This window comes from Spodoptera frugiperda, chromosome 2, assembly GCF_023101765.2.
Source record: "Spodoptera frugiperda isolate SF20-4 chromosome 2, AGI-APGP_CSIRO_Sfru_2.0, whole genome shotgun sequence".
NCBI lineage: Eukaryota > Metazoa > Arthropoda > Insecta > Lepidoptera > Noctuidae > Spodoptera > Spodoptera frugiperda.
The window spans coordinates 656,618-682,155 of NC_064213.1; the positions used below are offsets into that span (position 1 = coordinate 656,618).

A 25,538-nucleotide genomic window follows, 5' to 3' on the forward strand; every position below is an offset into this window, starting at 1 on the left:
AAATACGAATAGTTGTCAAAAACAAAATAATTTATTGGAAAAAATAACCATTTTGGAAAAGCGTATAAAATATAATCTAGCTCATTTTAACATTTTAGTTAAATTGTGTAAATATTATAATAAGTAGGTAATGAATAAATTGAATAAATACAATCGAAAGCCCAAAAGCATCACAGTGACTTTTTCATAATTTAATTACGATTATTTACAACAATTTTCAAAGTTTAAATTAACGTTTAAAACTTATATTTAAAGTAGCATAGTATGTGCAGTCATAGCGCAAATAACGTGTAAAACTAGCGACCATTACTTGTTTAAGTGTATGCCACTAGATGGCACTACTTGTTACAATATGGCCGCGGTGACTCAACATCGGAAAATGCTACAACAACACTTTACGTCGTAAAAGTTGTTCAGCATGACTTCAACATACATTCCTTAATATAATCTTTAAGAAACAAAATGTAATTACTTAAAAATACTGTCATATAACTGCTGTATCGTTTTGTAATCTTTGTAACATCGTAAAACTAATTTATTATTATATTTATTTTAGCATTCTAATGTTTGCTCTCAAAGATCGTAAGTTTGTTGAAACATTGCTCTTAAAATGGATTAAGGAATAATAAACATGCCAAGATATTCCGAGAATAAATTATACAGATGAAATACATCATTCTACTTGATTTATGACAATTTACTGACAATGATTGACTCTTGACAATATTTCAAATCAATTACTAATCAAGAATATTCCCTTTGTAAATCTTTCAATCTTTGAGAAGCAAACGTATCGATAAGCTACGGTAGTCGGTACCATACTCCTGGCTACTCGATGGGTGTGTGAATATAATTGTGTGTGTGCGTTTGATGTCAATGTGTGCGTTTAGGCGCATTTGCCGCAAAGTGGTTTGTTGTCCATGACAGAGAAAGTGGCGTCGGTCACTGGATTTCTGCATTTCTGGAATAGATGAAATAAATTGTGTTAATTATGTTCTGACTAAACTATTTTAAAGTTTTCTTATTGTGAACTCATAAGATTTTTCTCTCCACGTTTCCCTTGGCGAAAGTTGACCTGTACTTTTCTTTAAGCTGCCAAAAGCTTCGTAGGACTTCTGACGACTTCTGAAAGATCTTTTTATTTGGTTCTTACCAAAACAGAGCAGTTTTAACTAATCAGATCTCTATTACATTATTACAAGACTTTCTCCCATTTGTTTCCCCCTCGGTTTATTTTACTCTTCATAAAATCATACATACATAACCTCACGCCTGTCTCCCATGGGGTAGGCAGAGACAATGGAACGCCAATTGCTACGATTCTTACTCACCTCTTTCGCTTCATCAACAGTCATCAGTCTTTTCATGCATGCTCGTCGGTTAAAGGTACTTTTAATTTAGCCCTTTAAAAAAAAAGAGCTATAAATATTTACCATGCAAGTGAAGCAGTCGCGGTGCCACTTGGCGTCCAGCGCAATGATGGCCTTGTCGGTGATGGGGCTGCCGCAGCCGTTGCAGCGGGCTGCGAACTTGTCAGCGTAGCAGGCTGAGCAGTATGGTCGGCCAGCCTGGAAGGTAGAAACAATCATTGTTATTGGAAGGCCTTAAATGTCGCATTTGATATGGAGTCTTAATTGAATTGGAATAAGGGTTTATATTCTGTGTTCATGACTGCTATCTGTACCCTTAGTATGAGTTTAATTTACGTTTAAAGTAATCAAAACGAGGGTGCATTCGCTCTGATTGGCCGGCTCGAATAAACCAACCAATCAGAGCGCCGAACGTGCTTTAGCGCCAAAGGCTAAAGGGCTCGCTATTAGCTGATGTTGGTTACACAAATCTCTTGTTTAATTTCGTTGCTGTCCTGTTTTTTATTGTTTTGTATCATAACTATCGTAGGGGCTGTATAGTTTAGTGGTAACCCGCAGTATCTAGTTTTTGCTATTTTTGGTGAGTTTCATAAACGTTCCTTATGAGTAGTTATATGAATTTATAAGTTAATCACCTGTTCCATGAAACCGCCACCACCGAGCTCCTTCTTGCATCCTCCGCAGACGAAGTGGTGAGCGTGCCATGACACTCCCAGAGCTTGGATCACGCGCTGAAATGACAAAACATATTGTAATTTAGTAGGTACATACTAATGTTAACGATAGACTGTGGTAGAGGTGGTCATTTCAATATTCTTCAATCTTTTATCGGATCTCTTCGAGCGAACTAACATGACCTACTTTAACTATAGTGCGCGAAGGGACTAGTTAGTCGCGTTAGACTTCTTAAAGTTCATTTAGCTAATCTCATTTGCGTTGCAGGCAATAAGCAAACCGCACTGCCACCCCTGTTGCCAACTAAGGAACTACTAACCAATTTATGTGCATAATTTAGTTCATAATTTCTTCTATAGTAGATTTTGTTCTGGATTAATTTATACGTGCTAGAGATAATATAATGTTATTCCACATCCTCAAATCAGCACAGGCATCCACAAAAAAGTAACTTCATCAAATGTCACCATAAATAGATTATGACAGTTTAATAAGCAATTTGAGATAAAAACAAAGTCGCTATACATATAGTATGTAGTAGTATCATGGTGTGTGGCTTCCCATGGTGATGTCACCGCCATGGCGGACATTAGGCGATGTGCCATTGTTTTGAGCCGAGCCACCATGCCGACCGGTTTGTCAGATTAAGAGGTTAGGATGAGATCGGCCCAGATGTTGCATTGGCGGAAGATGCAAAGATGTTTTGTTTAAAATAACTTTATATATGTATTTGCAAGCAATCTTTGTTAAATGTAAGAAAACAAAACCTATAGCATCTGTTGTTCCGGTTGAAACAACGGTGTACTTGTATTTACTAAAAATATATGCTACTCATCGTCAATTATATCATTAGGTACTGTTATTGTAATAGCGCGCTCATTACTAAACAGTTACTTACTAGAAATGCAGAAAAATCCAACTATACATTGTATTTAGTTATGTATTTATTCATGTCGGAGTACACATCCCACCTAGGAATGGCAGGAAGAAATTGCTGTCAGTTGTAAGTCTGCCTTTATGCCCATATCTTTATTTTTGTTTCTTTTTTTGTATTCTTTTTAATAATGGTGTACAATAAAGATTAATCTATCTATCTATCTATCCATACCACAAGACTTGTAGGTACATCAAATTATAAATCATATAATATTGGCTATTAATAACCTAGCTCTTTTATAAATCTCCCTCTATAAATCATCGTACCAATTTAAAATCATCTTTAATCATAATTAATAAACACTCCTCGATCGAGCAAAAAACAGTGACCCACGTAACATTTAAAAGCTATCAGTTTTTACCGACTTGTTCAGAAGGCGGGTTATGTTTTTGTACAAGTAATTACGTGGCGCAGTGACCTACGGAAGTGACTGGTTCGTTACTGATCGTGATGCGTCGATAATTTGTATCAGATTGTTTCCATTGAAACCGCTCATTATCTTTCAATACTAATTTGTTTGTACGGGGAATTACTACCGTATGTACTTAGTATTTGTGTCATCGTTTTATTTAAATTAACAATCTTTTATTTTGTTTAAAGCGTTTTGTTTCGGAATATTCGGAGGCCCAATTATAGCCCTCTTCCTAATCCCTGATTCCTCAACAACCCTTAAATTCCTAACCTCCAAAGGAGCGGCATCGCATTTGTAATGCCTCTGGTATTTTGAGTGTCCATGGACGTCAGCAATTGCTTACCATCAGGTGATCAGTCTTTCCATAAAAAATAATGTCTTTACTGAAACTACTCAGTGCTGTACAGGCAGTACAGCCTGTGGTACAGCACTGAGTAGTTGTATTCATAGACTTGTCTTCCATACTTTGGCCTACCAATTTTTATACAAATAGTAGTAATACTTCTATGTTTGCACACTTTTTCTATGCTTCACGTTCTTTATTGAACAATACTAGTTTCTTATAGCATGTAAAATATTGATCCAAAACCTTGCCAAATTATATCTAAAGCTGGCTCATTCATCTTACTACTCAGTCGTTCCTCATACTCCTTAGAAGACCACAGTGGGTGGTAGACGTAAGATGACAAATAAAATACTTTCGCTACTCAGACCACTCCATGTAAGGCTTCGCGGAACACCCTGGCCACTGTGAATCATACAACCTTTATCTTCGCGTCACTAATATAAAGATATACTTATGTAGAACTACGCACTTAATGAGAATTTCGCAGTAATCATTATTTTAGGCAGTGGTATTACGTGATACCATTATTGAGGATGACAAATCACACTAATATTATAATTATAAATGTGAAAATTTATTTGTTTGCATGTTTGTCCGTCAATCACGCTGAAACTACTGAACGGATTTTGATGAATTTTGATATACAGAGAGTGTATGAGCTGATTTGGATGAAGCTAATATTTTATATGGGTCATCTTATATATGAATAAAAAAGATATCCAGTACTGTTGATCAGAAATTAACATAGGCAAACTGGAAATTAGTATTAAGGCAACTAGATAGAAGACTCGGATTATTTCTTTAGTCAGTATAGCTACTACTACTAGTACAAAGAACTACCTAGTACATGCAAGAATACCAACCAATCATATTTCCATTAATAATAATAATATAGATACACCGTAGTCCCAGGAAGCGTCACATCATCAACCAATGACAAGAGTACACAGAATATAAATGACAAGAGTCCTTCCAAAAGGTTAGACTAGCCTTCCTATTGGCGCCGTGCCATAGTCATCTGGCTGTAGCACTTCTCTGTTAGGATAACATTACCAAAATGTACCATTCGTAAGACGTAGTATACTCACAACCGATTACGGGTTAAGAAACACTAGGTACCCTAAATGGGTACACGATGTCGTCCTTTTTAAAGGTCAGTAGCGTAACTTACGATAGAACTATGCAAATTATTATCACACGTGATTTTATGATCGCACGTGGAATCGTGCACTAATAAAAACCTTATGAAGTCCAATGAGACTTAAGTTTTTCTCTCTTATCGTTATAATGGTGATCTATCATAATTAATGTTTCGAAAAAATGTCTGTAGTAACCTACTGAGTTACTTAACTTAGCTTTGGAACAAGTATATTTTTAAAACTTCTAAATAGACTACATAATGCTGAGTGTACCAAAATGTCTGGATATACGAATACATAGAGCATTTGAAACGTTAATGTTGAGTTAATTTTTGCATCGCGATTTGTTGCTATTCGGAAGCTTTGTGATTGCAGTTATCTATGCAACCGTCAAAATGCAGGAAGTCACCAAAACCCGATATAGTATCAGTGCAGTTACCAGATGTCCTCTACCATCAAACTAAAAGCCAAAATTACCCCACGTCCTATAACAACGTGACATATGATCCCCAAAAAATCTAATAAATATATGGCGTACTTCCGAAATCAAAGTAAAATCTCAAAAATAAGCAAATTATTCAATTCAGGTGGTTTTTTAATGTTTATTACATTTATTTATGATCAACTGAAGATTATATCCTTATTCATAGATTCAGATCTGATAAAAGAGAATCCGAAGGGAACTTTTAAAAATTGTAGCCGCAATTATTGAAAGCTGCACACCAAATAACTGCATACATATTAATATTTCACTTTGCGTAGTAATGTAGTACGAGTAGATACCTATACTACAATATAATGATGTCATTCAACGAGTATTAGGATATCTGTTGAACTATTCACCCCTACTCCTTGCACCATTGTCCTACTTACAATACATATTATCATATTCTGATTCATAAACCGTTTCGTTAGACAAGTGCTTGTAAGTGCAAATGCCGAGCAAGTGGGTTTTCAATTTCCGCGTCGCGCAAAGTATTACTAGAGTTTATTTCGGTTTTACGAAAATTTGTAAGTGGTAGCACGAAGTCTGAAAAGGTGTCCAGTATATGGCAATAGGCTTGCCCCCTGTTACATGGGACTTATAATACAAATGGTGAAAAGTGGGTGTACATTGAACAATGGCATTGCATGTAATGTGCACCTCTGCCTAACCTCTCAGGGATAAAAGGCGAGACGTTGAAAAAAAAATGTAATAGCACGGAATTGTAATTTTACTCGCTGTGTGACAATAAAGCCCTTCTTACATGAGACAGTGTCATTGAGACTGTCTTATTGTGTTTATGTTGAAAATTAGGGTCTACATTTCTTAAGCGCAATTCTGCCTACCCTTCGGTGTAATACAAAACATGATGTTATATTATACATTATTATGACATACACTTTAATTAATTAAAAGCTCAATAAATAAACCGTGAACCAATCAAGTGAGTTCTCGTTGCATTAAAACCAATTAATTTGTGTGCAAAGTACAAGTCGATTGCATCACTCCCCACTTGTTAGTGATGATAGCCCTCTATTATCTAATTTGCAAAGTAAACTAGGTGTGTGTGGCTTTATAAGTAATTACTTTATACTTGAGAGGACATTACATTATGTACTTAGAGTATTGAGTAATGAACTTGATCGTATGTTCTAGTAAAGTACATATCTATGGGTCTTCTGTTATTATTAGGGGTTTTTTTGAGAGAGGAATATCATCCAATTACTTTCCTCCTTTAGTGAGGTAAGAAGGACTCTTACTGAATAAAAACCACCCCGTTCCTACTCCTGCTCTTCGAGCCGGAGCCTCGGCAACCCGCCAGGTTCTCTGCAGCTCCATGTATCATGAACGGTATACTCTTTCATTATTACGTCTAACCCAAAATTTAAACAAAAATGGTCTCTGGCTCGAAAATCAGGAGTATGGACGGGGTGGTTTTTAGTCAGTAAGAGTTTGACACTCCCTCTCGCGTCGCCCAAGGCGGGTGAAGTTATCGGATGATTTTAATTTGTGAATCAGAATGCCTATAGCATTAAGCTCACCATTGTACATAAAGTTGCAAGTTTCAGTATTTAAAAAAGCCACCTAGAATCTAATTGGGAATATATAAGGCGAAAGTCACGTTTATTGAAACATAGATATTTTTGTAATACCTGATACAAGGATAATTAGTTTTTCATAATTTCTCACCAAAAGTTCAATGATCCATAAAAACCTACAGTTATACTGTTTAGACTAAGGAAAACCAAGTCTATCCACTATGAGGAAGACCGACACCTTTGATAAATATTCTTGGAACCAAGAAGCTTTACAATTGGATAGTACGGACAGACTTTGAAACGGCGTTCGCTACAACGTATCGCGGTCACGTGTAGCGTGTATGTGTGGACGTGACCTAGTGCAAGCCGCTGCACTTACGATGCCCGCGCGACCAAGGTCACTGCGCGTCTTAACTTCGCTGTCGTCAGTCTTACAGATGTCATTCACCTGAGTTGACATTAGAATAGTGTCAGCCAAAATTGGCAATATGTTAACATTTATGTTCCATTTTTTATCAACACCATAATTACTATATTATGTCAATATATGTATGTATTTGCTTTTCGTTCTTAAGGCATCAAAGCAAATCGAGAGAAAAAAGTCTTTAAACTACTCTCCTGTATTGAAACATTCTCCTATAAATCATTCTATTGTGTCAATATATTTGCTTTTCGTTCTTAAGGCATCAAAGCAAATCGAGAGAAAAAAGTCTTTAAACTACTCTCCTGTATTGAAACATTCTCCTATAAATCATTTATCATTAAGTCAAAATGATTATTTATACGACTGCACGGTTGGTGCGGTTGCTGGGCAACCTTAGGCCGGCACGCAACGTGTAGCGGGTTGGTTTCCCGCATGGAGCAACTCTTTATATTTTTTGAAAATGGAAAATATAATCTACATTAGGTATTTAATTTCTTAGTGCACCTGTTAGAGATGTCAACTTCTAAAGTACAAACATCTCAATTACAAATATTATTCTGAATAATTTATTCAAATTAATTAATAATGTTGATGCAAGCAGCTTCCCCATACATTAAGATATGACAAACATTAACACACACGTAATTATGAATAATCACTTCAATAAACAGTTTTCTCAGAATCACAACTAAAGGTGAATGAAGTCAGCGAGAGTAAAAAAAGTTATTGGAAAATGATAGAAACCACAAGTCAACTTAAATCTAATATACTTTGTTAACATCGGTAGCGGTTTTCCCTGAATAAATTAGTTTTTGGGACAAAGTAACTACAATGACTAACTACGATTAATCTTTGGTGTGGGAGAGCCATGCTTCGGCAAAAAGAACACATGCCTGGGCCGGTTAAACCGAGTCTTACCATGGCTTCACAGGTCGCGTCGGTCTGCCATCCCATTGGGTTGAGTAAGTGAAGTTACTGGAGGCCCAATGCCCGATTGCCCAACAACCCTTAAATTCCTAACCTCCAAAAGGCTATCGGAAGATTTATTCTACTGTATACGTTCTTACATCTTCGAATCAATAGGCTGTCTTCATTCTCATATAAACTGATCATAAATAGCTAGCTACTTTAGACTAAGCTTCAGTGCAAACTAATTGGTTTCCCCTTCACGACTTTTATAACATGATACGCAAAATATAACAAAACTATAAAAAATCAATTATACCTTACGCAACACCAAACTGTGTTGATAACCGTAGTTGTAAACATCATGGAATGAGTCACCACTCCGATCTGTTATAAAATACTTAGAACTAATCCCCGGCCTTGGACTATCTATGGACTTATTTACATTGACATGGGTATTTGATAAGAAAAAATAATAATATTTGTAGTTTACCTACTCATGTGTATCATATCTAGGTATTTTGAATATTTATCTATCGATTGCAGTGAAATGTATTCAAAATCGGTTATTAAGTAGATATGCTGCATAATATTTCCAAAAAAACAATCTTATCTACAGCTTATGAAGTGCAACTTGTCCTTGACATTATAAAATTAACTGTGACGTTCGATGCTAAACGCAAAAAAAAAACATTATGTTTCATCGAAGTACTAAATTGTAACAAAGCCTATAATTACGCAAGCCCACGTGCCAAAAGCCATGGCAGACATGTAGAGGAGTCTGCACACCCAATATGGCGATACGATGATCGTGAATAATTCACACCAAAAGACACTCGTGATTCACCTGCTTGTATTCATACAGCGGCAGAACAAACCCATACAAATTGAGTCATTAGCCTCACTTTTCATATTTTAACAGCTTCAAAGTGGATTACTTCGCCCATTTCTATATTAGCTGGTCGTGGGCGAGCCTCCTGACTTACTAACCACCTCGATATGGCCACCATGACGTCACGCCTGCCACTCATCTCCCACTGGGAACTCAGATGTCTTAACTTATTTTATACGGTCGTTGCCTTCTAGATAAAGCTGTATTGCTGTTCCTAGATTAATTGATTGGTTTTATTATGCAAGAGACGTGTGAAGTGGTGAGCCATGATGTAATCATGTTGATCTTAATTGTTCTCCATGGAATTGTTTGCTAGGACTTGTAAAGGTCGTTTTGTCTGGATATCTCAATGGAAAATTGACTGTGCTGTCATTTTTATGTGCCTTTGAGTGCGTTTGCTGATGTTATCAGTTTTAATTCGAAATTAATTAAGATTAATAACGATTATAAACAGATATAGCATGTGTAATTGCCTTTTGAATCTACCTAAACTAATTGTACTAATGATGTCATACAATATCTTAAGAGAAATCTTAACAGAGAGGATCATGTTGTGGTAAATTTTGCTAACAACGAAATGTAGTAAGGAGGTACTTACGTCAGTGATGGGCTCGCCGCACCCATGGCACCTGGGACTATGGTGGGCGGCGAAGCATGGCACGCAGTGGACTCCACCATCGTGCTGGTGGAACTTGGCACCATCGATGGGCTTGCGGCATGTGTTGCAGGTGAAGTGTTCAGGGTGCCACTTCTTGTTCAGCGCTGTTACTATCTGCAGGACGAATAAAGGACTTTTAATATTGGTCGTGTTGTTTTCACGGTCGGCTTCCTAATCTTTTATCTTGGCAATAATTGTTACTGTACTTATGTGGTATCTCCTGATTAATGTTATCACTAGACTGACCATCCGGCTAAATGAGGTTTTTATTAAAAAACCTACGTAGGACTTAGGTACTTGTATTTGTATTATGCAAATGATATTCTATACCTACTAATAGTTTTTTAATGTTTTCCAATAAATATTACATCGTATTCTATTTACACACTAATAAAATAAAATTCGTAGTATATTAAGAACATTTTACAGCTTAAATACCCATATAAACGTTAATGCCTATTAACTTTGTAAAGTTTAACGTTGTGGTCTCATGACATAAGATCCTCGGGTTAACCGCAGCTTCCTCATAGCTCACTGTTTGCTGAGATTCTCATACAACTGGTATTTGTTGCTCGCTTCAGTGGATTCTGAATGACTTTCTTTACAATATTCAAGGTGCTATGTTATAAATTAGTAGGCACCTTTTATTATTGTCTTTAACCAGTAATATTGGGATCATAGGATATGAATTTGGTTTTCTATCGGCGTTCGTTACTCATACGTAATTATCCTGCATACTCATAGCTTGTTTTTCCCTTCTAACTAGGGCCCAATTGCCCAAAAACCCTTAAATTCCTAACCTCCAAAAGGCCGGCAACGTACTTTCAACGCCTCTGGTGCCCGGGCGGCGGCAATGCTTGCCGTCAGGTGATCCGTCTGCTCGTTTATCGACTTAGACCATAAAAAAATCATTTTATACTTGTGATAGTTTTCCTTATCTCCATTACAATAGTCTACGTAAGCATTTTCTAAGAATTTCGAGTTATTTCTTGTTAATTTCAAAGCTAACAACTCGTATCGATCGGAAGTCGTTAAATACCAACTGGAATAACACTAGCGTTACACGATTAACTAAATAACCTATTGAACATATACATATAATTCTCCATTGAAATGTGAAAACACGTGCTATTCCTATCTATTTCTAAATATTCGCAAGTACAACGCGTTTTGTTTACCTTCGTTACGTAATACTTGTCTATTTTAGCTCCAGCTGTGACCACGTGGTTCGTGTATTTTTATCGATGTCCATAACTTTGAGATTTTTTACAATTCCACACTTTCGCTTCAAGTTTGATATCTGATGTAAATTGTTGTCTTATCTTTTTGTATAATTTATTTCAGTTAGCTATATTGATGGAATGATGTCATTATTTTTGTGGATCTTGTTTATTCCTCTATTTTTTTATTATTATTATAACCGTTCATTGAAATTAGTTCTTTATAAAATAAGACTGGATGTTCTCTTTCTCATTTATCGACTTGATGGTGCTAATTTCGAATTTCTTTTAAAGTTTCTCTTTGGTCATAATTTTAAGTTTAGACATGACGACTCCGGTATTTTCCTCATCAACTCCATCTATCATCAGGTTCACAAATGTTGTGTCTGCCAACTAATTACCGTATGGAGGAGGCATCCCGCCCGCCTTGACCGCTCTGACCTCAATCTCCCTACAAACACGTTCTTCTATCTATTGTTCACTATGTTTACTTTTACTATTCACTCTGTCAAGCTCATATTCTCTTAAAATGTTTAAAGTACTATCTACATTTGTAATTACTTCATTATTGTTTATAGACTCTGTTCTTGTAGATTCAACGTTTGCTTCTATGTTATCTATAAAATCTTTCATTTCTCTAATTACTTCCACAATTTTGATTCTAATCTCTAAAGTTTCATTTAAAAGTGAAATTACTCAATCGTATCCCTTATCGTCCGTTGATACCACACAAAGTTCTAGGTAAGGCATTGCCACAAATTTTTATCAGTTCCTAAAAAAATTGTCTGCAATAATTTGGCTTAAACCACGTAACACTATCGAGCCGTATCTGCAGATACTGACTGATACACAATCATTATACGCATATCGTCATGAGGTTAAGTAGTAGAGATTTCTGGAAGCATCAGTGCCGAGTGCACAACGTCTTTAATGTACTCATAGTTACAATCTGTACCTAGGTCACTTTGTTCTTTTAGTGTTCTTTAAGTACCTAGTGGGTGTTTAGTTTAAGCTTATATTGCTGCTACAATTATGAATTATTGTACTCTTTTTATACTTCATTTTGTATAATGTATGTAGCTGAAGAGTTTGTTTATCGGTAATCTCCAGAATTACTGGTTCGAATTGTATAATTGTATTTGTGTTGTGTAGTTCATTTATTGAGGAAAGCTAAAGGCTATAAAACATCAGGCTATGGTCAATAGGAACCGAGCAATGGCTGAAATAGTGTTGATATAAAAATTGTTGCAATACTCACCCTTCCATTGATCACTGAGTTGCAGCTGTTGCAGACAGCAGGGGATTCTACTTTGGTCGACTGTAACAAAACAAAATGCTATCGTTAGTTTTTGCTAGATATGTTGAAGTTATAATAAACTGCTCCCTGGCACTTGAGCTGAGGAACAGGTAAATCACACCAATGCAGACAATTTTTCCATTAAGGAAAATTATTCGAAGTAAACATCGTAATTCCAGTCATTAATATTCTCATGACTGGAATTGCTAGACCTAGCGCTTATTTAAAATATACGTGTCCATACATAACCTACGTGTTTGTATCATAACAACACAAATATACCGCCTAGCAATCGCCTTGAACGTTCGAACCGATAAAAACAGATAACTAGGATACCGTTTGATTAATTTTAAGTTATGACATCACACTATAATCCATTGAATAAAAAAATACAGTCGTCGAGTCGTCCCAGCTCGAATTGTCCCTATTTGGGCATCGACGCCATTACACGTCCCTCGATGCAAAGCGACGACGTATCCGTTGTGATTTTTAAATCTCCGATTTAAATATAGAATGAAATGAGATAATAATGCAACTGGCAACACAAAACTTTATTCTAATGAACACGGAGAAAGAATAACAATGATTTTTAAAATAAGAATAGATATTTACTTTTTTTATTCTCCGTTGTGGTGCGTTCATGTTTATTTTAGGAATTTATTTTTATGTTTGTCATTATTTTTGCCGATGTCAAATTGTTATTGCGAATTCTGTGGCTTGTGAAATTAAATTACTTCTCTTGTGATAATTAAAAGCTTTATTATTTCATCCTTTAAAATGTTGTTGTGTAATATTAATAGTAAGTAATCATTTTGTTTGTCAGTTATCTTACAGATACTAACAACAAATTTATTTAATCAACAGCAATAAAAGTACACGAAAATCCTTTTTGCTCAACGATTGGTAGCCAGATAACTGAGGGCTAATTTATCTTTATTGGCCGGCTCCATTTAAGGGCAATTTCGATAATTTTTCGCGGTGTCATCAAATTGCCTATATCACCAGAGGTACAAACAAGTTACGGGAAGAAGTGGGCGAGTCTACTTGTGTCACGTCACATACTTATTAGTCATATTTGTCACAGTTAAAGCCAGTTATGTAATGAACGCGAACAATACCGTGTTTGGAATTCTTAAAGCTCCGACTCTCAGAGCAATTCATGGTCATTGTCAATGGACGGTGACTTGATTGAAGTTGTTTTGATGGTGTTTCTCTATTGGCATCAATTGTTATTGTTAGAAAATAATAGTTGGAATTTTATCTGTAGAAGTTTTTAATTGTGTATATTTGCAACAAGCGGCCTATAACGGTAGTATGACAAGTATTATAACAAGTATATACTTGTTATAATAAATCTTCATTAACCTTTCATGTTTTATAATTTTGACTGCACAAATTCAACATACAATGTAGCATAATTATAAAACAATGTCTTCACATATAATCATACCTAAGGACAGCTGTCATCCTACGCACCTGTAAATTATAATACTAGAGTTCTATATCTAGATCAGATGCTAATAGTCAGTGAGAGAACAATGCTAGAGTGGCTCAGTCACTCAGTCAAAACAAATGTCTGCCAGGCATGCCAGACTGCCAGACTGTCAGTATAAACTCCAGATACAATGTCACGCCAGTATGTCACTGGCCAGTTTGGGACAAGGAACAATACGATTAGGTTGTGTAAGTTTAAAACTGATAGCGGGTGAATCTTGTATTGGTTTATGGTGCCTTGGTATGTTGTAAGGTTTTTTGCTGGTGTTGATAGGTAAACATGATTTTTATGTAATATAGTTATCATCTTCTGCTTTAAAACGATTGCAGTTTTCGCTGGATTTGGTTGAAATAACTATCTCGTCGTCTTTATAGTAAACCAAACAATTGTTTCTCACTTTCCTTAACCTTTCCGAAATCACTAACTTTGATCCAATATAAACTCTTTGTTCCTTCTTCATCAATTTCATTCTGCTTTTTATTCTAATCCGCCAACATCTCTTCGCTTACACCGCACATCATTCCAGTACCGATGTAGGGCGCACAAGGCCAAGGCGTTTCACAGTATCGCGGTATTTAGGACGTCTATATACGTCCCACAATTTCTTTTGTTCCCTTCCCTGATGGCCATCTATTTGCGTCCGGAGGGCCACTATTGAGGAGTAAGGACACGTTTCAATTACTCCTCCATTTGGAATGAAAGGAAACCGATACGTATTGGGTTTTGATTTTTGGAGTAAGTAGAGTAGTGTGAGTGATGCATACAATGGGTTAATTAAGGATGGTTTTTGTAGATGTCTTTATTTATGTAGTGTTGTATTTGTGTTAAGGTTTATAGGTCCCTCTGCCTCTAGATTCCTAGATCATGCAAAGCTGTTACCATATTTGTTTTTCATATAGTTTAATTATTATGTTATCGGCTTACTCACGTAGTGTTTTGACGAGGAACTCGACTAGTTTCAAGCCATGCTAGAGGCTTATATTCATGAGCAGCATTCCGCGACACACGCCAGTGTGTCAATGTGTCATGTTACAATAAAATTCATATAGTTTGGTATAATAATTTATTTCAGATTCATATTCTTTGCAATTTATTTCTGAAGTTTGGTGCCTTGTTTAGTTTTCTTATTCCAATTTATTAATATTACTGTACGCTTTATCATAAGACGAAGGGACGGTATGAGATGAGATCATTTCAATAATTACGAGTTGGTAGACAAGTAATAATTGTTTTTGTTAATCAGTGACATCTTAAATAACTTATTATAATGTATACTGTTCGACAAATTAATTAATAACGTTAGTAAATTGAGTGTGAAATTACGCCACAAACAGCTATAAACCGCCTTAATATAACCGTATTAGTAAATCAAATACTTCAACATGGAAAACTTTAATACTAGCATGGAGTTATACCCAGTTTATGGCAATAGACTTATAGTGCACGAATCCTACTGAATGGTCATAAAAATATCTTTTACTTTGTTCAACCATATCATTATTCTCAACCGTGATAATCCTAAGCATAGTTTGAGTAAGTTAAAAAAAGGTTTTACTGCCGCAATCACAGACATGTAATCGTTCCTTAAACTATTCCTTGGTAACGATTTTGTTCTGAAAACAATTGCCAAGGACTGGGTTAAGGAACAATTAAAAGTACTGAGTACGGCGATTACTTATGAAAACATGGTTAAGTAATATTCGTATTAGATAAACACATCATTATCATTACACCGACACGTTGATTAGACAGCCTGTTAACACTGTGTTAGCTGTATTTGTTCATACTGTGACGATGATCTATTAAACTGATTTACGCACGTCGACAAGGTGTAACTAATGTTTGTCATTTTAGTATTTAAACTATAAATAAAGTACTGTTAAATATAAATATGAATCATTGAAATAATGTATTTTAAGTAGGTACCTACTGAAATATGAACCTTACTGTATTCTAATAAGGAAAAAGACTTATCACTATCACCTTGTGTGGTCTATATTGTCGTCAGCCACACCGCAACCCACCCCAGTAGCAATGTTAATAATTTCCATTGTTTTTCAGTTTCCTATTATTACATCATATACCACAATATTACCATAATAGGGTATATGACTAATTTTTTTTCAATGTCCGTATTGTAGATATTTTATAGCATTACACATGTAATTTTTATTTTCTTACGGAAAACAAATACTTTCGAAGATATCTATTGATTTGAAATAGCGCAAGTCCTTTCTAGGTATGTTTTATACGTAGATATAACGTATTTGCTCCCATTCCTAAACGTTGATTGGTTTTATTTAAGTATTGTGATATTATAATATGACAAAACAAAAAATAAATAAAAAATAATATTTTTTCATTACCTAACTGACGGACTAAAACAAAAAGATCGGTACATTTTCCTATTTGAGAAAAATATTCTATATTCCACAAAAAATACAATTTAACATACACAAGACATCCAGACCCGAAGCAACAATTAGTGGATCACATAAAGAGTTACTCCTTGGTGAATCCGCAGCCCGTTGCACGGCAGCCAGTTACCCAGCCACCGCGTCACCCGTGCAGTCAAATTATTAAATCTACTACACTTTTACATTGAATAAGTTCATACAAAACAAAAGAGCTCCAACATTACATAACCTCAATGCATTCTCTTCCAAAATCATTTGAGAATCAAAATATAAATCTCGTAGCAGTTTTATTCAGACGTATATATATATTTTTATATTCTCATAGTGACCGCCACGCCTACTCACGCCTGGCTACAACCCTAAATCTTACAGAATTTATTCACTGAACCGAAGAAAGGTGAAATATTACGTATTACACACAATTTATGAATCATTAGCTCACACTAAATTAATATAACTGACAAATTTATTTTCATATATGTAATTATAGGCAGGAAAAGTTTCAAAATACCTAATGATAATAATATTTATTTTAATTTCACATAATTTCCAATTGTTATTTTCCTGAATATATATAGGTTATACCCATAAGAAGCATTAGCGGTTAATTATTTATTATTAACCGTACTATAAATGGAAACTCCAACTAAAAATACTGTATTTATTTAGAAATTGTTAGTCATGCGAAAACCCAATAGTGTACAGTTAGGTACCTATTAATTTCGTAACTTTAAAGAAAGGAAACCACCTTCAATTTTCTTTACCGCTTCCATTTTTTTTAAGTCAAATAATATCCGTAACTCCTGAACACCATCTAATAATAATGTATGATACCTATAAGTATCATTGAACCTTCCTTAGCAACTCTAAATTTAATTTTCTACTTTTTTTAATCGACAGAAATCTTGTTTTGTACCGCGTTCACAAATTATAGCACTGTTACCTTTGATGTATCAATAATTCTCAAATGAACTTGCAATAATCGTAATGTCATAACATAACAGAATTGCAATCAGTCCATCATACTCATATATCCTGACCTTCTGCATCCCCGTGCATGCATGCCACTCTTTAATCTGAATTCTGAAATAGTTCGCGCGTGGGATGCATTGTATACTCCAATCCGACCTCGCGGTAGTGATGTGCCGTGCGTATTGTGCGTGCGTTATAACGTAACGTGTTATATTATAACAATAGGACTTTTCTTTTTCTTCTCCTCTAATAATATCTTCTGATTTATTTCGTTGCGGGATTCAAGACAGTCATTCATGTCCCTGGGACGCGCCGGACTTCAATGTTCCGGTGTTTTCATGGTTGTTTATACTGTAGATCCTGGTTTACGGGAGTTGTAGCGGGCTTGCCCCAATAAAAACAAATAATAGGATTTATTTTCGACTCATTTTAAAACTGAGTTATGAATATTGATACCGCCATTTTAAATAATACATGGAAAATGGTTTATGTATAATGCAATTAATATATTATAATTTTGATTTATTAATCATTTTCCTTCATGAAGATTATCGTTATCGGGTTTTACCGTATTCATGGAAATGAATATTTTTAAATTGTATTAATAATCACGTACAACCAATTTATATAGATTTAATTAAGTAGTGTACTTAATGTCCAGTCAGTTACCACTACATTAAATAATACTGCATTAGATATGTTATACAAATATTTATTCTTTAACAAACAAGAAGACGAGCTTCACACATAAGTATTCAAACAAACTGCTTATTTATGCAAATTGCCGGTACATGTCCAAACAGAATTAGCAATAGTGAATCATTTGTAATAGGATGATCCATACAAGGGAAAAAGTTATTTTAAAAGCCGATGAACAAAATTGTTGGAATATTCCAACTGTTACATGAAGGTCTCCTTGATTGGAAAATATTTTTATGGCTTGAAACAAATGTGGTTATTTATACACAAGTATAATAATAAGCAACAGTGCTTACTGCCATAAAACAATATTGTATGTAAAAGGCGTAGGTAGGGGCACAAGACCAAACAACCTGTATACAAATTTTATAAAACACCCACTTATTTTTGAGAGGGGAAATCATACAACGACTTCTCCCGCCTTGGGCGAGCCGAAAGGAGTGACAGACTTTATACTGACTAAAAACCATCCCGTTCATCATCGTACTTTTCGAGCTGGAGCCCGGTAAACTCTCTAAGCAGTTTGTAGCTCCAAATATAAAACACCCACTTGATATAATGAATTTCACGTAATAATGTGAAGATCCAAATTACTATCTAACATTACTGCTACTCACAAATCAGTTTATTTACTTAAGCAATGTATACGTAACATAATTTATTTTATGACACATCCATTTGTCCTTGAACTCTAGAGCTGGTAACTCCATCCCACCATTTAAGTCGCGTGCCATCAAATCGATTATAGAAACAAGAGATCATTAACTCAATAGTTTTTATGACTAATTTGACATGTGGGCGGTTTTTAATTACAATAAGCCTTCTGAACTATTAATTATGTGTTGACTATGTCATATTAATTATATCTATTGTTATATTTGTACTCAGTTTTCCCCATGGCATCATTGTCCTCTCAGAAGTTCAAATACCTTGTAAAATTACTGAGAATCGGTTTTTACGAGGATATTCCCACGTATTATACTCAAATCAAAAGTTATGTCGGAAACGGTGTATTATTGTCTAAAGGATTAAAATTACATAATCACTTATTTACCAAGATACCATACCAAGACAATATTTAGCATAAAAAATAATATAATTTAAATTATAACAATAACAATGTAACAGCGTCTGTCCCATCACTAGCGGCGACACGTGTGCCGTATTTATAGTCCGTTATTATGTCAATCTTTTTCGAAATGAAATAAAACTGTTGCTAATTTTAAACTGGAAACTAAAAAATAGACAAAATGTTAGTAGAATAGCAGTTTTTTTACATACATTTCTACAAAAATACTTGAGGTTTGTAATGATCTCTGTATGTTATGTACTAGACTTGTATTTCTGTCTACATTTTATATTAAACTTGCGAATTTTATTTTCGCACGGAATTATTCCGTTTCAAAGAATTCCCGGCTTACTGCCAAAGCTCACTTTAGTTAATTAATTGTTAAATGAGAATGATTTATTTCACTCCTGCACTCTTGTCGTTTTGGGTTTGATAGTTTTAATTTAGATATTTTAAATAGATTTATGTTCTTGAGATAATTTGCCAAAATAAATATCGATTGTGATATAGGTGTTTAGTTACTTCTGTCACATTTTATATGGTTTTCTAGATCTACAGATGTTTTGACGAACTGTGTTTAACGCTAAATTAATAGTTATATTAGAGCAAATCTTCTGTAAACAATAAATACTATATTTCCATTTATTCGACCTTTTTTGAGGGAGAAAATCATCTAATGCATCATGCAATTACATAATCCATTTAAATACGAGTTTGATAAGTAAGTATGAATTTCTGAAAACGTTTACCACATTACATAAGGAACTAGAAACTTTCTATCTGCGTTCAATAAGTTTTCCAAAAATGTGTAACAGTATTAATGTCAGCGTGATTACTCGACTCTGAATTGTAAGCAAATCTATTCCAGAATAAAGCCCGCTACACACGACACCAACGAACACAATTGTAACAATAATAGATACGCATCACCGTCGGCCGCGGATTTGTACAACACTTAGTCACGCCGTGGTGTTGGCAATCCCGCCAACACCTGAATATTTATCATGGAATTATTGGGACGAATAAAATCCACGTTTTCACTATGGATTGCGGCCCACGAACGGCTTTTGACTGACTGTTATGTCTTGGTAAAAATAACTAAGTAACAAGTTTGATGTGACATCCCTTGCAGTGTCTGATTCGAGCTTTAGAATTGGAAATTTAACATTTCTTGTATGAATAGCCAGTCAAAGTCAACCATGCTCGTGCTGAAAGGTCAACAAAGAAATAGTAGTTTGTCAGTCTGCCCATCAAGAACAGGTGCTCGTTCCAAGAACACTCCATTCGTCATACAATACATTTTTACTTGTTTTGCTTCTAATAAGCTGCAAAACAAGGTAATTTATAAATCTTTGACTATCAAAATGTTTAATCAAGTCATTATAGAAATATACAATTCGATTTCTTTTTTTCAATTCAATCCATTTATTGCAAACATATGTCATGTAGGTAGTAAAATACATGAAGACATATACAAAGTCGTAGTGCTTTTTTCAATACCTCTTGTTATTCACTGGTTTTAGATTAGATATTTGTCACGTTTTACTTTTTTTATCTTACGACATACTTGCTATATGTAAATAGCCATCATGACCGAATGTTAACTCATCATGAATAACAAGGCCCCGGAAATTCCTTCCGACCAAGAAAAATTGTTCAAGTTTTTTGTTTACCACTGAGTCATTTCAGATTTATCACTAACATCAATTATCTTCATCGAAATTATTTATAAAAGTCACTGAGCAACAATAAAAAAATGGTCAAGTTTCTATTACATACTAGTCGTTATAAAAATATAATATTATGTTTTATTTTTTGCAAGGTTAGACTTGTTATGAGAGACTTGCTGTCGCGTGTAAAGGAAAAAAAGATTTCTTGTTAGTATGACCATAACTATTTTTTTTTTGCCCAAAATGCTGAGCAACATGACGTACTTATAATTAATGTCGTGAGGTTTCATTTCATTATATTATACCTTCCCTCAAATGCAGTAAAATATCTATAAATACGACAGAAATTGACCCATTTCTCCCAAACCCCACAAATTACAAAGTTACACCATCTTATCTCCTACTGTAAACACTACATCACTCCCAAAGTTGGCACTCGTGCGCATACGCAGCCATTTGTCACGAATATCGTAATATTTGTAAACCTCACAGTCTTCGGACAACGACCGACAAGATTGTTCGAACAGATATTTTCGAAAGGTCACACAGGTTGATTGCAGGTGGATATTATTTTGGTAGATAGTGAAAATACATTGTATGATGGATGTGTAAAGAAATCATTTATTAGTAGAGTTGAGAGTAGTTTTAATGCTAGTAAAGTTTTTAACTGTCGATAGAATACCGTTGCAGGAAAATTATCCGCTAAGTGCTGCTCGAAGCGGCAATTATCGTGCTATTATAGCAAAAAAATAAAAACTAATTACAGATACAATGCTAATAATTTTAAAAACTATCACTAGAGTTACATACCTGGCGAAAATTCTTTTAATATTTCTATAAATTTCACATATTGAAAACGTAGCCCCAGTTGTATGAGCACATGATTGCTAAGATCCATCACTACCATTTCCCTAACCCTTCCACTAACTAGGTATAACTGTCAATCTGCACCCAACGAAACATGAATATTAAATAAACCAACTCACGTGTTGCAATGTTTATAAATGTTTACAGTTTTCATTCCATAGTTTGTCCAGGAAGATGTCGTGAGCGTTACATTGAAACACAAACACTGCGCTTTGCATCCATATGACCTTCGTATTAAGATGACCTTGACAACCGATACAGAATCGATGATGTCATAGGTAACGGGTTATTTCTCCTGTGCACTGAACTTGTCTCAGATATTTACGTGATTATGTTAATTGGATTAAGAATCGTTGATGACAATAAGGTTCAAATTCCTTTGCTGGGTCAGCTCATCAGCTTTATCCTTTAACTCCTTTAAAGAGTTGCCTCATACTAGGATTTCTCCTGAATCGTGGGTGTGTTTACAAAGATACAAATTCACATACACACGATACATGGACCCGAAACTACAATTGTGGATCACACAAAGAGTTGCTCCAGAGTTCGAACCCGCTACACGTTCCGCGGCATCCAGTTGCCCAGCCGTGCAGAGAATCAGTACAGCAATTTGGAATCAAATCAAAAATCTTTCTTCCATCAATTCTCGAAAAGTTCATGCACTTTTTTTCTAAACAAAAATAATTATCTCAATGTCACTGCAAGAAGTTCCAAAAGTTTGTTCTAATTTACAACTACCAAGTAAACCAGTACTTGTAAATAGTATGATCATTTTCTATTAGATAATGTGTACAGTATAATCCCAAACGGCAGGAGAAATGTCGCAATACTAATAAATTCATGAAGCGAATGTGAAACGAACCCGAGTGGGACGCCGGTGGATATAGACGTAACATAATTATTATAACTGCTGTGACTAATACGTGGAAAGTAATAGTTTTCTACAAGTATACTGTAGCTGTATATTCGCTGAAGTAGTTTTTAATTATACTACTGGTAATGTCCATGATACTCTAGGTATACGTTTCAAAGTCATCATCTTTAAATTGTTAAAACACTTAATCGTATTCTTTTAAATGACTTATTCACTTATGGACTACATTACTTATGGTTTCAGCTTTGACGTTCAAAAGTGCCTTCTTGGTCTATTTGAAATGATTAATTTAGACTTTGACTTTATGTATCCTTAACACATTGAACGCCGTGGTGGTCACCGGTGATCGACGTTAGAGGATTATTTGCCTCCAACAGTTTTCTATTGGCAGTCTAAGACTTAATAAAATCGGTATTGTTCTAAATTCAGTTACACGTATTATCATTGCAATCTCATCTTTATATAAACCCTTAGTTTTACTTGCAAAAGAGATAGGCCTGTCCTCGGTGCCAGACGTCCCGACGACCTGTTGAAGGTCACGAACGTGAGGCCGTTTGACGCGCGACCCAGGACCGTTCCTTGTGGGACGCCATACTTACATACCTCTCGTAAACAATGGACTTTGTTTTATCGATTTCTGATTCACGCGATCGTTTACTTCAAAGTTATGTTCTGCAGAATGCTATATCGTACGTCTGGTTTAAGTTTATATCGGTCAATTACAACATTTTATTATTTTAAAGCCAGTTTAGAAGCATTTATCTTTGGATTAGCGTTGAATGTTCGATTATTTGGGCTGTTTTATTGAATTAAAGAGTCCATTCATGTCATTCATCTCCTAATGATGTGTATCATCATCACAAGTCCAATTATTCTTATACAAACAGGTGAACGGTTTGTTTTGGTTTGACTGAAACAGTACAAATACTCAGAACCGAGTTTATCTCACTAAAATAACTGTTGAATCACGCGTGTATGACCAGTGGCGTGTAAATTGATTTTCCTTGTCTATTTTCGAACAAATAAATTATTAATATTGATGATATAACTATTAACTATTTTTAATTATGAAGGTCATTGCATTGCATTACATAACATGTTTTATTAAATAAATAAGAGACTGTGAAAATACCTAATAATGTTATAAAAAAGTTAACCTTTAATTCTAAAAAATGTGTGTGAGTAAAGTAGTAGAACTTTTATTGATGACCTTGATAATTTGAGAGACGTACGAAAACGGATGGTTGGTATAATGCACATAATATTCACAAAAGTCCGACTAAAGATAAACAATTTTAAAACATTAGTTATTGCCACTACTAATGAGCATAAACACTGAACTACTTTTCAAAACGTCACGCATTTAATAAAGCACAAATTTTCCTGTAATTTTTCCACAACACGACAACTTTCTTAGAATTCTAACAACAACAGCTGCTGCTGTCTCCATTATTAAAAAAGTTTATAACACACTGAAATGTCCGTCAAAATTGTCAACCTACAGTTTTGTCCCAATTCCCAAATGGATTATGGCATCTACTAATATCATGAATCTGTTGTTTGTGTTTTTGTTTAAAGACAACTCTGGAAATAATGGTGGAATATTCTACGAAGCTTTAGAAGTAAGGATAGTAAATTCGGTCATGTATACATAGCTGATCATGAAAATTCATTACAACTAGTATTACATGACGCAACTGTAGTAAAAGCTGATGCTAGACATTTGCAAATAATTTGGAAGGATTTCGAGCCGGTCTCGTAAACAGTCGGTATTTATAAATACCTATTTTGATGTTCATTATTGTTGTGCTTCTAAACTTTATCGTTTCGGCCTTCACTGTTATAGAGATCTAGCTTTTCACGTTTCGTCATGAATTTACTGAATATAATTATGCAGGTGATGTGACGCAATATTCGTCTTATCGATCACTTTTACTTTATTAATCTATTCGCAGTAATTTTGCCTATGGACCCGTTAAACTGGAACTTGAAGTAATTATTTTTCCTATATAACTTGTAAACTAATTTCCCTATTGTGAATAATTTACCTTCAAAAAGATACATTTTATTGTCACTGATGTTAAATAAACATGTAAGGAAACTGACGTTTATAAGTTTGTCATTTTCATCGCCATCTGATTTCAAATGTGTACCATCTTCTCTGTTCCACTAAATATTAGTAATTTTGCCGCCAATAACGCGAGTGGAAGCAGTAGATGTGTATTCGTTGGTGAATTAATTATCCACCATTACATGTATCATCGCAGCGAAGTAGCGAAACAGATGTCGATAGCTTCCCTTTGATTAGATGCACATTCCTCTCAATTTATACGAGTGCGAGCTCTTTCGGTACACACTGATTAGTTCCAGATATGCTAGTTGCAAGCAAATGTAGTGACATTTTATTTTTATTTGTTTTCAAAACATCTTCGACACTGTTCTATTTATTTAGTTTTGTGGAAAATTATTGTCAACATTGTATTTTTAGTGTTTTGGCCGGTATTTAATTCAAACGAATTCGGGTTTTCAAAAATAAACAATTCACATAACCATTAAAAATAATCTGTCCAGAATAAAATCGTAAAACGTCACTTTCGAAGCGGCTATTTTGTGCGACAAACTTATAAAACACTCGCTATAAAAATTTCACAAAATTAACTAAGATTTTAAGCACATAGCCCAAAACCATGATAGAAAACCCTAAAACAATCACGAAAGTGTGAAACAATTGTCTGGTGTTATTATTTTCTGATATAATACAAGTAAGAAACGTAACGAAGAAAGTTTATAAACACTCACCATGTTGGCGCGTGTGGCACGGTACGTGTGGTACGGACGAGGTCTCGCCGAGGACTGAAGCCCAGTGGAGGCGCGTCGCGGCAGGAATACTGGCCTGTTATCGCGAATGACGTAATGCTTGCATTCGGACACCGCGCTGCACGCTAGGATTTGCGATGTATGCCGATATTGTTGGAGAAATTGGATCATTTAGTTGTTTATGGAACTTATTGTATGGTGCTTATGTGTTCGTTATGGTCATCAAAGATATGAATGGCGTCTTTTTTGTTTGTTTGCAAGGTTGGACATTAATTTTATGTTGCATACAACGCATGCGAAAGAAAAGCAAGCGCCTTTATTGTAATGATGATATCGGAAGTTCATCGGAATTTTTACTAT

General features: G+C 34.9%; 2 protein-coding genes across 2 annotated transcripts in view; one reads left to right on the forward strand and one right to left on the reverse strand.

The window, feature by feature from the left end:
• The window catches only part of LOC118269042 (uncharacterized), a 51,030-nt gene that overhangs the window by 6,925 nt on the left and 18,567 nt on the right, over window positions 1-25,538 (forward strand). The gene's annotated exons all lie outside the window — the stretch shown is intronic.
• LOC118269280 (transforming growth factor beta-1-induced transcript 1 protein) lies at window positions 12-25,364 on the reverse strand. Its single transcript, XM_035584309.2, has 6 exons — window positions 25,161-25,364; window positions 12,260-12,319; window positions 9,722-9,895; window positions 2,006-2,101; window positions 1,434-1,568; window positions 12-961 (listed from the first exon to the last, which is right to left on the reverse strand). Exons 1-6 carry the CDS (start codon window positions 25,347-25,349, stop codon window positions 887-889), a joined length of 729 nt encoding a protein of 242 aa, XP_035440202.2. The 5' UTR covers window positions 25,350-25,364; the 3' UTR covers window positions 12-886.